General features: G+C 46.5%; 1 protein-coding gene across 5 annotated transcripts in view; it reads left to right on the top strand.

The window, feature by feature from the left end:
• The window catches only part of NCAM2 (neural cell adhesion molecule 2), a 1,466,086-nt gene that overhangs the window by 1,326,234 nt on the left and 126,129 nt on the right, over positions 1–13,723 (top strand). For all 5 annotated transcript variants that reach the window (XM_069204093.1, XM_069204094.1, XM_069204098.1 and 2 more), the window contains one exon: positions 10,876–11,056. In XM_069204093.1, coding sequence (XP_069060194.1) covers positions 10,876–11,056 — 181 coding nt within the window. The remainder of the gene's footprint in view (positions 1–10,875; positions 11,057–13,723) is intronic.

Genomic DNA, 13,723 nt, shown 5'->3' with positions numbered 1-13,723 from the left:
TGTATCGCTCTTAGTCTTTTGTACATTAAAAAGGCTAAGTCTATAAACTTGTGCAAGTATCTTTGTTTGTTTGGTCTCTTTCTCAGTCCCATCAGGCAGGACCCGGGGTCTGCTATCAGTGCAAGCCCCGTTAACTCAGATACCTCCTCTACCACCTCCGCCCAGGCCGTTTGTATATTGGGGCAATCCCATACCATATGGTAGAAGGGTGCTGATGGTGTTTTGCATCTTGGGCATACTGGCACTGAATCGGGGAACATACGCTTTTTCCTGGCTGGGGAGAGATATGTTTGATGCGTGTAGTTGAATTGAGTATATCTAAATCTGGGATTCCTTGACACGCCTCGGATGTGGGACAAGGCCTTTGGCCAGTCTGCCTGTGGGATCGGGGTGGGGAGTACTGCGTTCCATCTCCCCCAAGCTTTCCCTGCCTGTGGATCGGGAGTCTTGTTGAGGGTTCTGTGTAGATTGGATATCATTTTTGTTTGGTCATTGTGTTGTAGAAGCTGGTGGAGCACTGGGGAGATCTCTGGTTCTGAAGTGCCTACCCCCATATTTTTCTAATTTCATGACATACGGCGTGGTATGTCAGGAACTGACCCGGATTTATCTCCGTGAGGGCCTGGAGAGCCTCGAACGTCATTAATTTGCCATCTTCAAAACAATCTCCTATTGACTGTATTCCTGCTTCACTCCACATCCTTGCAGCTTGCATTCCGGCTGCGGTCCCCGCCAATAGATAGTTTAGTGGTATGTGTGGGGAGTAAGGAAGCTTGTCCGCTCCTTTTTGCACATATTTAGCCCAACACCCGTGTGCAACTGCAAGCAAAGGGTTGACCTGTTCCACTTTGGGGGGCTTAGACGTCAGCCAATTCATGAGGGGGGTCCCGTTCCTCCGAGACTCTAGGCTCGTGGGTTCTGCCTGCTCTGGTCTGTGGATCCAATATTGGACCCACTGGAGTTGTGCGGCTGCGTAGTATCTTTCAAAATTAGGAGTTCCCAGGCCGCCGTTATCCAGCGGGCATTGCAATGTGGTTAGTGCCACCCGTGCTCTGCCACCACCCCAAATGAGCTGCAGTAGAGCTGTGTTTAAATTGCAGAAGAAGCTTTTGGGAATAGTTATCGGCAGGGCCGCAAAATAATATAGGAGCCTAGGTAGGATCAATATATTGGCAATCGCATCCTTGCCGGGTGGCGAGAGCAGGAGCTTGTTCCGGAATTGCAGGGAGCCTTTTATGGAAATTAGCGCCTTCCCCAGATTCCCGTCTCTTAAGTCTTCTGTGTCATGATATATGTTTATCCCAAGATATTTGAATGTTGTCGGACACCACTTTAGGTGTCCTAGCTCAGGGGCATCCTGATTATTGGGGGCCCTTTTTACCAGGGGGAACACACAGGACTTCTCCCAATTTACCACAAGGCCTAACAGGCCTCCAAATTCAGCCAATAAGGATATTACAAATGGAATAACTGCACAACCGTTTCTGATACATATTAAAGCATCGTCTGAATATAATGAGACCATGTGGTATAACCCGTTTCTAATAATTCCCCATTCGCGTTCCATGGGGCGTATTCTTGCCGCTAGCGGTTCCATTGCTACGCCAAACAATAGCGGGGATAGGGGACATCTCTGCCGTGTCCCCCTGGAGATCAGGAAACTATCAGAAATCACCCCGCCCGTCTTCACCCTCGCACTTGGATTGAAATACAATGTCCGGACCCAACGGATGTAATTAGGGCCTATTCCCATGCGGGCCATCGTGGCCAGTAGGAAATCCCATTCCAGCGTATCAAAGGCCTTTTCTATGTCTAGTGAGAGCACCATTTCCTCTTGTGCATCTCGGGGGGTGTCCCCTATTATACTCAGCAGTCTGCGAATATTTAGGAAGGTATTACGCTTTGGGATGAAGCCATTTTGATCTGCGTGTATCAATGAATGCATGAGGGGAGCTAATCTATTAGCTAATATTTTGCCTAATATTTTGCAGTCTGTATTTAGCAGCGATAGTGGTCTATAGGATTTAACATCCGTATGGTCTCGGCCCTGTTTAGGGAGTACCACTATCATAGCTTCCCTTTGGGATATAGGTAGGCTTTCTTTAGTCCACGCCTCTTGGAACACTCCTAGCAGATGAGATTTCAAGCTGGGTAAATAGGCCTTATAGTATTCCGAGGGGAGGTCGTCTGCACCAGGCGCTTTGTTCCTGGGCCGCTGCGCAAGGGCTAGTTCTATTTATTCTGCTGTTATGGGGGATTCGATTGTATCTCTATCTGTTTGTGATAGTTGGGGCAGGAGGGAGTCCGCGAGAAAAGCCTCAAGTTGTGAAGTTGTGCATGAGGTGCGTTTAGTGTATAAGTTTGAGTAATAATTCCTAAACGTCTCGTTTATTTCTACTTGTGTAGTAGCCATCTCTTGCGCGCCCACACGGATGGCACCTATCGGAGCTTGCTGTCTATCTTCGCGGAGTAGCCATGCTAGCATTCTACTTGATCTATCTCCCTCCGTTTGCAACCTAGTTAAGTAGTAGTTATAGTCGTGGCAACGGAGTCTGCTATCTGCATCATTATATTTTGAGCGCTTTTCTTTGAGGACAGTGTTGGAGATTTCCCCTAGTGCTACCGCTTTTTCCGCTGTCCTTAGCTCCTTCTCTAATTTGCTAATCTCTGCCTGTAAAGACCGTCGCACTCCCCACATAGTGGATATACATACTCCGCGTGCTACTACTTTATGGGCGTCCCACTCTATCGCCCGAGTTGTTGCAGACATAGCGTTTATTTCCCAATATTGTCTTATAGATTTCCCCAGTGTTGCGGCGAATGCTTGGTCTTGTAAAGCCTCCGTCTGGAATCTCCAAGTGGGAATTGCCTGACGTGCCCTGCCCCAATTCAGTGTTACTCTCAGAGGCGCATGATCCGAGAGCTTCTTTGCTAAGTATTCAGATTCGGTGACCAATGCCCCTATTTTGTGAGTGCCCCATACTATGTCTATTCTAGTGTGGGTGTTATGTGGTACTGAGTAAAATGAATATTCTTTTTGCTCTGGATGGCCTAGTCGCCATATGTCATGAAGTCCCATAACGTTTGCCCATTCTTGCAGGGGACCTATGGGCTTCCTATTGGTTAGTGTGCTCGGATAGGCACTGGTTCTGTCCAATGCTACAGATGGGGTACTATTGAAATCACCGCACCAGATGGCTAGGGCCATGGGGTGGGACAGCAATGTTGGAGTGAGAGTGGTGAGAAAACCCGTGATGCCACTGTTTGGAGCGTATACCCCGACCACCGCCATTTGTCTGGCGTCTAGTCTGCCCTCCACAACTACGTATCTCCCTCCCTGGTCTATCTTGTGTGATGACAAGAGGAATGGAACTCCTGCCGCTATCCAGATCAACACCCCCCTTGCGAAGGCCAAGTATGTTGTGCCTATCAACTGGCCTCCCCACTTCGTGCGCAAGTCGCGTAGGTCCCCCTCTAACATGTGTGTCTCTTGCAAAATAGCAATATGCACTCCTAGTCGTTTAAGTTGAGCGTGCACTCTAGCCCGTTTACTCAGCGCCCCAAGACCCCTGATATTCCATGTTAGTATAATATACTGGTTTTTAGTGTTATTGCGGGAAGACATCATATGGGGTACTGAGGGTGCATTGCTGTGTTGAGGATCTGAGCTCTAGAGTTGGCCCGCCTGGTCTCTGCCTTTCTGTAGCTGGTATTTAAATATATTGGGTGCAGGTGTACATTTTGTGCATTAAGTAATTCCGGTCCTTGCGTTTCTACTAACCTATTGACCCCAACTCCCCTAATTAAACCCCCTATACTACTTACAACTACAGTGAAACTACAAAACTTAAAAATGTGTGAAATAGCCCATATCCAGTTGGATTTGCATAGTGGGATTCTCATATCGTACAGATGTGGCTCTTATAAGGGGCTCACATCATGCCGCAGACTTAGTCTGCCGATATCGTCAGGCGCCCCCACTAGGCGTGAGTTTGTTCCCTCTGGCCCCGCCCGTCAATCATGTACCGCCCTCGTATGCCCCCAATCACTTAGCTTAGTATTTATATCAAAGATGCATATTGTTGGAGGCACATTGTCCCCACATCTTGACGGTGCCGCAAAGTCTCTGCAGATTTCCGGGTTTCGAGCATCATCGCTAGTGGTATCTCTGGGCGTGTACGAATAGGTTAAAGTTCGTCAGCGGTTGTAGGGGTGACCTTTGGCCCACCTAGTTCTCCTGTTATCGTGGATGCGGAGCTGGCCGTGTCTGAGTCCGATCCCAGCTCTGGAAGTCCCCTAGCAGTTGCACTGTGACTTTGCAAGTGTAACGGCGTCTCTTTTAGCACTTTTGCTCTTTCTTCTGCTGCTTGCCAGTCATTAGGCTGGCCTCTGGTGCGCCTTTTGAATCGCTTCCTTGCAGCGGGATTTTGCCATTTCTCGTCCCCCTCCTTGTCCTCCCGGGGGTGTGCAAGGCCCTTGGCGTGTAGCCATGTCCAGGCATCTTCGGGGTTAGTGAATATAAGGGTACGGTCCTCCATTACCACCCTTAGCTTGGCTGGGAAGAGCAAGGCATATTTTATGTTGTGTTCCCGTAGGCGTTGCTTAATTTTGACGAAAGAATTGCGTTGGTTTTGCACCTCTTGCGTAAAGTCTGGGTATGCGTTAATGTTCGAGTCTTCATACGTAAATGGGCCTTTGCTGCGGAATTGTTGCAATATTGCATCTCGATCTCTGTAGTTCAAAAATCTGGCAATCAATGGCCTGGGGGACTGGCCTGGGGCCGGAGGTCTGCCCGGGATTCTGTAAGCCCTTTCGACTGAAAAAAACTTATATGGAGCCCCATTTAACACCTCCTTGATTAGCCACTGCTCTAGGGAAATTTCTGATTGCGGTTGTCGCATACTTTCTGGAAAGCCCAGAAACCTCACGTTGTTGCGACGCGCCCTGCTCTCCATTTCCTCCGATCTTCTCCAAAGTACCTTCAGCTCCTCATCCATGCGCTGAAACTGTTTTGGGTTCCCTTGCGCTATTGGAGTTAGGTCGGCTATTTCAGCTTCAGTTGTTTTCACTTTTTCAGCTAGGCTTCGATGGTCCACTCATAAAAGGTTCAAGTCCTGCGCAACTGCATCAATTCTGCTTTCCAGAGATGACTTAGGGGGTCATTCTGACCCTGGCGGTAAATACCGCCAGGGCGGAGGTTGGCGGTAGCACCGCCAACAGGCTGTCGGTGCACCGCCGGGCATTCTGACCGCGGCGGTACAGCCGCGGCCAGAAGCGGAAAGCCGGCGGTGTACCGCCGACTTTCCGCTGCCCATGGGAATCCGCCATGGGGATTCTGACACCGCATACCGCCATCCTGTTCCTGGCGGTTCGCCCGCCAGGAACAGGATGGCATTATGGGGTGCTGTGGGGCCCCTGGGGGACCCTGCAGTGCCCATGCCAATGGCATGGGCACTGCAGGGGCCCCCGTAAGAGGGCCCCACAAAGAATTTAAGTGTCTGCTTTGCAGACACTGAAATTCGCGACGGGTGCAACTGCACCCGTCGCACCTTCCCACTCTGCCGGCTCCATTCTGAGCCGGCGTCCTCGTGGGAAGGGTGTTTCCCGCTGGGCTGGCGGGCGGACTTTCGGCGGTCGCCCGCCAGCCCAGTGGGAAACCCAGAATGACCGCCGCGGTCTTTTGACCGCGGTACAGTCTTCTGGCGGTTCCCGCTTGGCGGGCGGCTACCGCCGCCCGCCAAGCTTAGAATCACCCCCTTAGTGTCCAATATTGCCTGCAATACTTTCTCGAACTGAGCAGAATGCGCAAGAAGTGTACTTTCCAGTGACTGTAGGGATGGGCTAGATTGTTGGTCGGCAGGCGTTAGCCCTTGAGTGGTTCGGTCTGGGTTCTTAGTTGATTTGGCTCTGCCGGCCATTTTGGCTGTTCTGAGATCACCTCCCAGTCTGCAGTGATTTCACACTTTTTTAGTTTTCCTAGTTCGTTGGTTTAAGCTTTTACTGAGTGACCTAGGCGTGGAGTACACATTTGGCGTTAAGAGCGTGAGATTGGCCAGCCAAGCCAAGGGATGGTTTAGCCTTATTCAGGCGCGTTGTAGCCTGGGTCCTTGTATTCAATAACAAATGCTGCAGCCATTGATTGATTCGATGATCCGGTGTTAAGTTCTTGTGGGACTGTCCGCAGGGCCCACCGGGGTATGCAGGGGGCGTAGGAGCTGGAAGGGAGCACTCACTTCCTCCTGTGTGATGGTAGGGCTTGGTGTCAGAGGTTCCCCCAAATAGAGGGGGAGCATATTTGAGGGCCGGGAGAGGCGGCGCCGCACGGGAGAGATCACAGATCAGGGCAAACGTCGGGCGCCGCGGATGGGCTCCGTGTAGCAAAGGACAGTCGTGGCAGGCGCCCACTGCAGGGGGGTCCAGCGCAGGCCACGCGCCCGCGACTTGCACCAGCCGTCTATGCTGTGCTGATTGATTGGTCCGAGCTCACGGGGGCACGCGGCCCACATTAATCTTGCGCCCTTGCGTTAATGACGAGGTGGGGTGGGGGGGTGTCCAGAATTCCAGGAGTTTCCCCACTGCTTGTTTTTGATATTCCCCCCCCCTTCAGGTGCCCTCCTCACCTCGCTACTTTGGCTCTATTTTGATATCTCCTGCATCCTGCTGAGCTGCCGCCGCTGTGTGTCTTCATTTCTGGGCAGTGGTGCCCCTTCTCCGTACTTCTTCAGCGCATACCCGCGGCTTCTGCCGCAGCGAGATTCAAAATGGCGCTCCAGCCCCTCAGGCCGGCACCAGCTTCACGCGCCTCAGGACGCCTTGCTAAGTTCGCTGTGCGGCCCGTTTTGGCCGCGGCGCTTCAGCCCCCCCGGCCACGAGCAATCCCAGAGGCGGGAGGCGGCCGCGTCCGGCGAGCGCGCGATCGGGGCCACAGGCGCAGCTCCTCCCGCTCGGCGCCGCACCCGGCGCGAGCCCACTAGTCCCGGCTCCAATTCGCTCGCTCTCCGAGGGGCGCACACGACTCTGATTAGACGCCCCGGTCCCCCCCGGTCGAGCCGCCGTCCCGGCCGCCTCAGCCAGGCTGCGGGGGGCGCCTTACAGGATGCTTCGAACGAGCCGGGGACGGAGCGCTCGAATCAAGCGACCGTCCCGGCCGCCATTTTGGCTCCTCCCCCTTACCATAACATACATAAAGAAATAAAGAAGAATATTGCAAAACCCAGAAGAGACTACAAGACACCAATAATGGAATCCTGGACAAGAAGACCTGTGGAAGAAGGGGGACCAAGTTCAAGAAGCATAGCAGAGCTCCTACCCACCAGTATGAAGGAGCAAGAGGTGAACCACCGGTGAAAGAGAGTCAGCACTGCACCCAAGAAGACAAAGTCGGGTTCCTGGAGGATGCAGGTGATATCCCATGCCAGAAGGAGGATTGCAATCGAGTTTGAGTCTTCAGATTCTGCCAACAAGCCTTGGCACACACAAAACTCGCAGTTAGTGGAAAGTGGAGCTGCCGGGGACCAGGAAGGACCAGTTTGACTCTACCTATGAGGGGAGTCAGAGGTGGTCCTCAGTAACCCAGAGAGCCCACAGACACCCAGGCAGCACCCAGAGGAGTCCCACAGGACAGGGACAGGAGGTCCACACAGCACTATGAGGCAGAGGAAGTCTTTGATGGCCCTGATACTCCAAAACAGGAGGCAAGCTCAGTTCAAGCCCTTGGACATTCTTCTCAAGCAGGAATACACAGCAAAGTCCAGTCTGTCCCCTTTCACAGGCGGAAGCAGCAACTGCAGGATAGCCCAACAAAGCAAAGTCACAGGCAGGGGCAGCACTTCTCTTCAGCTCTTCTCCTTGGCAGAGATTTCTCTTGCTTCCACAAGGGAGCTAAAACCTGTGATTTTGGGTCCACTACTTATAACCCTTTCTGCTCTTGAAGTAGGCAAACTTCAAAGGAAAGCGTCTGCCTTTGAAGCAGACTAACCTCAAAGGAAAGTTTCTGTTGTCTACAGGATACTGCCTTGCCAAGGTCAGGCCCCCGACGCACATTAGGGGGTTAGAGACTGCATTGTGAGAGGGCAGGCACAGCCCATTCAGGTGTAAGTGACCACTCCTCCCTCCACTCTAGCCCAGATGGCTCATCAGGATATGCAGGCTACACCCCAGCTTCCTTTGTGTCGCTGTCTAGGGGAGATTTACAAACAGACCAACTGTCAGCCTGACCCAGACAGGGAATCCACAAACAGGCAAAGTCACAGAATGGTTAAAGCAAGAACATGCCTACATTCCAAAAGTGGCATTTTCAAAATCACAATATAAAAACCAACTCCACTAAAAGATGTATTTTTAAATTGTGAGGTCTGAGACACCAAACTCCAGATTTCTATCTGCTCTCAAAGAGGAGCTATTCTTTAATAAGAATATTTAAAGGCAGCCCCCATGGTAACCTGTGAGACAAATAGGCCTTGCACAGTGAAGACCAAATTTGGCAGTATTTCACTGCTAGTACATGTAAAACACATCAGTACATGTCCCAACTTTAACATACACTGCACCCTGCCCATGGACCTAACTGGGGCCTACCGTAGAGGTGCCTTACATGTATAAAAAGGGGAAAGTTTGGGCCTGGTAAGTGGGTACAGTTCCCAGGTCGAATTGCCAGTTTTAAACTACACAAACAAACACTGCAGTGGCAGGTCTGAGCTATGTTTACAAGGCAACTAATGTGGGTAACACAACCGGTGCTGCATGCCCGCTAGTAGCATTTGATTTTTAGGTCCTGGGTACCTCTAGTCACTTTACTAGAAATTTACTAGTAAATCAAATATGCCAATCATGGAAAAGCCAGTTACACATACACTTTACACAGGAGCACTTGCACTTTAGCACTGGTCAGCAGTGGTAAAGTGCCCAGAGTACCAAAAACAGCAAAAACGGAGTCCAGCATACAGTCAAAACATGGCAAGCAGAGGCAAAAGAGTGAAGGGAGACCACGGCAGGTCTAACAGTACCCAATGTGCACTTCAAGTATTGGTTGATTGTGTTAACTGTGGATTCATGTCTGACAGAAACAATACTGCGCTGAAAAAACTATCTTGCATGTGATGAATTTGCTGCAGTACTTTAAGCAGTATTTTATATTACAACAATGAGTTTCATGTTAACAGTGTTCTTGTGATGGCTTCATATCCAAGTTTGCTTGAACAATTGGGTTGCTCTTGTCGTCAGAGAGAGTAGGTCTACTTGGCATGACTTTTTTCATATAAAAAACTATGGCTCTGTCCTTTCAAAAAGATTATCTTGACAGGTTTACCTGCCGGTGTAAAAGCTGAAAGAGTCAGGCTATACAGATAGGCCTGAAGTCATGTTTATTTCTTACTCTAGTTGATGGGGCAATAGGTCTCCCAGGCCACAAGTGACATTTAATTTTCCATGCAATTGGTGTATTTTTTTACTATTTCCTTCCTTGAAAAGTTCAATATGCCAATTAAAGATTAGCCAATTTCATCTATTAGAGGTAAGAGCATGAAAAATGACCATGACCATGGAAAAACTATGGTAAATAATATTGAAATTCTAGAGACTGAACCTATATGTTAACCTTTTCTTTGCTGCAATTGTATTCCATTCTTGGCATGTACCTGTCTAAAATGCTTTCATGTTCAGTCATGTTTCCCGTCAATGCGGTTGTTTACAACCTCTTTAATATGTGAGATAATTTGGTCCCTATGAGACGGATTGCCTTCTCATTAAGATGTTGTGTGAACATGTGCTAGTGATTAACCATCTTTTGGGTGTTTTGCAACCCCCTGTAACCTAACTAGTGCAGGGAGTAAGACATCAAGATAATCTCACCATTTTCTTACACTCTGACTGAAAGTTACAATTTTGTTTTCCAACTCTATTTGCATTTTTAACATTTAAACAGAGAAACTGTAGCCAAATTGTACAGTTATATATCATGTCATTATCTTATAGTAATGTGAGACAATTAGTTGCTATCTTGTATACATTTCTAGTTCGTTGCATCCTCAATAGTCCTTAATACAATCATAATCTCAGACATCTGAGTGAAAATTACAATTAATCCCTGATTCCACAAGAGGGAGGAATCGCTCCAATAAAAATATAGGCATTACAGCGGTCAAAAAGAATTCTGGAAGCCACAATAATAAAGTAAACTCCCCAATACTAAGCTATTGTCTAGCAATTAATTTAAAAACAAACCTATCCTCGATAATTTTAATGTTTTGGGTTCTGACTAGCTACATTTTCGGTTAATTACTGAAACCTGGCTGGTTAAAGATGCTGAGTCTAACCCAGCTTCCACCCTTCGTTTTATCTATACTGCGATCATATCTGTCATTCGTAAAAGGATAGCGAAGTCAACATACCAGCAACACAGATTTTAAGAAGCTGAACTGCAATTATGCTCAAGCAAACTATTTTATTTAGTAGCACAAAATATCTGCCTATCGATAAAGATATAGAACTGAAAAATGTTTATGAAATATGTTAGTTTAGGTTTTAAGATATTTAGAACTATGTATTTGGATTTTGTATATATTAGTTTGTAATTGAGTTTCCACACAATTAATACAAATGTCGATCTAATAGTTATTGTTTTGGGTTAATAGAGAATAATTTAATGCAACTCGGTTTATGGAATTCGTATGTAAATTCTGTTATGTGCTGTGCAAGTAAGTTTCTGTTAAGTTATATTTATTTTGAGAATATGCATAAATCTAGAAGTGTTTGTTTTCAGAACGTTGCACTCTGATTCGCCATTGATTGATTTATAGAGGCCAATTTATGTAAGGGTACAGCCCCAGTCCCAGAAGCTTGAACTGAATGTGTCAATGTAATTTTGCGTCTTTACAGAAAGACAAGGACGATAATTGGATAGAAAAGAGAGTGCAAGCTCACAGAGACCAAATGATTTTGGAACATTTACAGTGGAATATGGGTTATGAAGTGCAAATCACAGCGGCAAACAGACTTGGATATTCTGAACCTATGCTGTACGAGTTCACCATGCCACCAAAGCCCAACATCATCACAGGTACTTTTAAAAATCAATACAGCCCTCTACGAACTAGTGAACCATGTTTCCCAATGCCCAATGTATTGTGTGTACCATCCATTGTATGCCTCTGTGCATTCCACGCGACCAGAAACGTTGTCCATGCCATCATCTTGTCTGAAATTCCAATCATGCGTGGCATGTGGCAAAAGATAAACGATCAGTTTTCAAGTATTTGCAAGCATGTATGTGCTTGCAAAACATAAAGATAGACTTGAATGTATAAGTGCTGCCTACTTTCACTGGAAGCAGGATTCTGGAATAGTTTCTTTGAGCTCTTGATGTGAAATAACATTGTAAGCAGAGCATTTTACATATCTGCTGCAGAAGTGTTGTGTTTAAAGTATATTTAACCCGCTTAGCCCATGGCAAACACATTTTATTTACAACACGAAAAACAAAACACGCTTTTGAGGTATGGAAATAAAGCAGCATAAAATCGTTTTTAACAACATTTTGGCATGCTTAGATGCTTTAAAAAGAAACCATTTAAATGCCCAGTGTTACCTATGTAGTTCTCAGTTCCACCAGTGGCACTGTATGTTTCCATTTTAGACGTCACATCATAGAACGCAAGTCAGAGGGAACTTTTCTGAAACGTTCTGAAGTATTTCTTGATTTCTTAGGCAAGTGATTTGAAAGTGGTTGCGGCCTCTTACGGTATTTTCGGAGGATACTATGCACCAGTCATTGTATAGTCACATGCTTGTTAAAACTATGGGAAAAACTTGATTATACAGAATGCGCATACTAGTAACATCAATGACATGCTTCCTTCATAATTGCACAACTATGAATTTATTGACACTATTTATTTCTCAGCTACATTTTCTGGTAAGATAAACAGCCCATGAAAAATCAAGCGTGATCACTGTTCAACTTTTTGAATAGTACTATAACCCGTGAAAACTATTTTGTTGAAAAAGTGTTTAAACAAGTCAGAAGTGAAGTTTGAATAAGAAATAATAGCTGAATTTGCTTTTACAGATACTGCAACATTAACAATGACTTTAAATTGTGTAATTTCCAATCTAAGAGCCCACAGGAAGTCAATGGCGCTCTACAGGAATACATGCAACAGAGGGAGGACTGTCTCATTGATCTATTTGGCTAATGTAGATGCTCATTCAGGCATGAAAACTCTATGTTGCAGAAGGGAAAAGAACCGGTTAATGGGCGATTTCAATTAAACTGTCCCAGTAGGGAAGTTATGCCAGGCAGCTTACACAATGTCTAGTTTTCAGGGAACTCACTACTGCGATTGTTACCCGAGTGAAGAAATCAAATTAGACCAGTAAAATAACAGGAAGAAAACACTTTCTCCTCCATTTGATAGATCCTGATTTCCCGCTTGTGAGGAAAACTGATTGCTGTTGAGGATGAAGAGAAGGAAGAGAAGGCAAAACGAAGGAGTGAGAAAAAAAGGATGGAAAAGAGGAATAGAAGCAGTATTAGGAAGAGGAAGAAAGAAAAGAGTAGGGCAGAGGTCTCCAAACTTTTTAATGCCGCGCCCCCCCAGTTGAAAAATAAAAATCATTGGGCCCCCCTCCAGAATTTTTCACAATTATTTTATAAACATGGCAATGTTTAAATATGTTTAAACCTATTTAAACATTGCAGTTAAGTACTGTTACCTTTTTTAAAACTGCAATAACATACTTCTGCTTAAAACAAAGGCCTGTTCTCTGTATAATATTTATTTTGGCCAGAGTCTGGGGCCCCCCCTGGGACCACTTCAGGCCCCCCTAGGGGGGCCCGCCCCCCAGTTTGAAGACCTCTGGAGTAGGAAGAGAGAGAGCAACACGTTCAGCTACCTTCACGTCATCTGATACAATGCTGAAAAATATTTCTAAGTCAACCTTAATTACTACCTGGCACTTTAGCTAAGAATCAATTTGCAGATAAGCAGATCCACTGACCTACACCCGATATATGTGAAAGATTCTTTCGGTAGAAAGACTCTGGGTCATATTTACCACAGCAATACAGTGTATCAAATTACATAAACTAAGCTGAGCCTCGCCTTAGGGGTCAGCATTGCGTTTGAAGTAGAACGAAGGTAGAAGAACATCTTCCTGCCAAAAGAAACCATCCAACTTATTTTAAACTCGAAGTAGAAAATACATGGTTTTTTAAAATGCACAGCCTGCCCTCACATCACCACCCGTTGGGCTAATTCCTGGGATAAAGTACCCTCGTTGTCTAAGCCCAGTCCTTTTACTTTACAGTGTTGACCTTTAGGAACATAGAAAGAGAGCTGTGGTTTTGTCGTTTCTGTCTCTTGTCATCCTTAGCCTTCCATATCCCATTCCATCATTGTGGAAACATATTCAAAGTTATTAAACTTGATAACTGAAAAATCATAACTCTTTAACAGAGCATATGGGCATGTTGTGCCTCTATCATTTGTCCTCACACCACAGTGAGCTATCTTTTTCATTGTGAGAACAATGTTTCTTTGGCTATCCCCTGGCACGTTAACACACTATACTAAATGTTTTTCAAAGGACAGTATGGCATATTGTCCTCCAACCCCATTTACAACAAGCCTACACAACTTTGCTATCCAGTCAACGTCCAAAACACTTTGCATTATTGCAAAAGCATCTCATATATTTGGAGTCTGAAGCTGAAAACACATGATCA

Source organism: Pleurodeles waltl, chromosome 8 (genome assembly GCF_031143425.1).
Source record: "Pleurodeles waltl isolate 20211129_DDA chromosome 8, aPleWal1.hap1.20221129, whole genome shotgun sequence".
NCBI lineage: Eukaryota > Metazoa > Chordata > Amphibia > Caudata > Salamandridae > Pleurodeles > Pleurodeles waltl.
The sequence above is the reverse complement of the archived record's forward strand: the minus strand, read 5'-3'. Positions and strand labels throughout refer to the sequence as shown.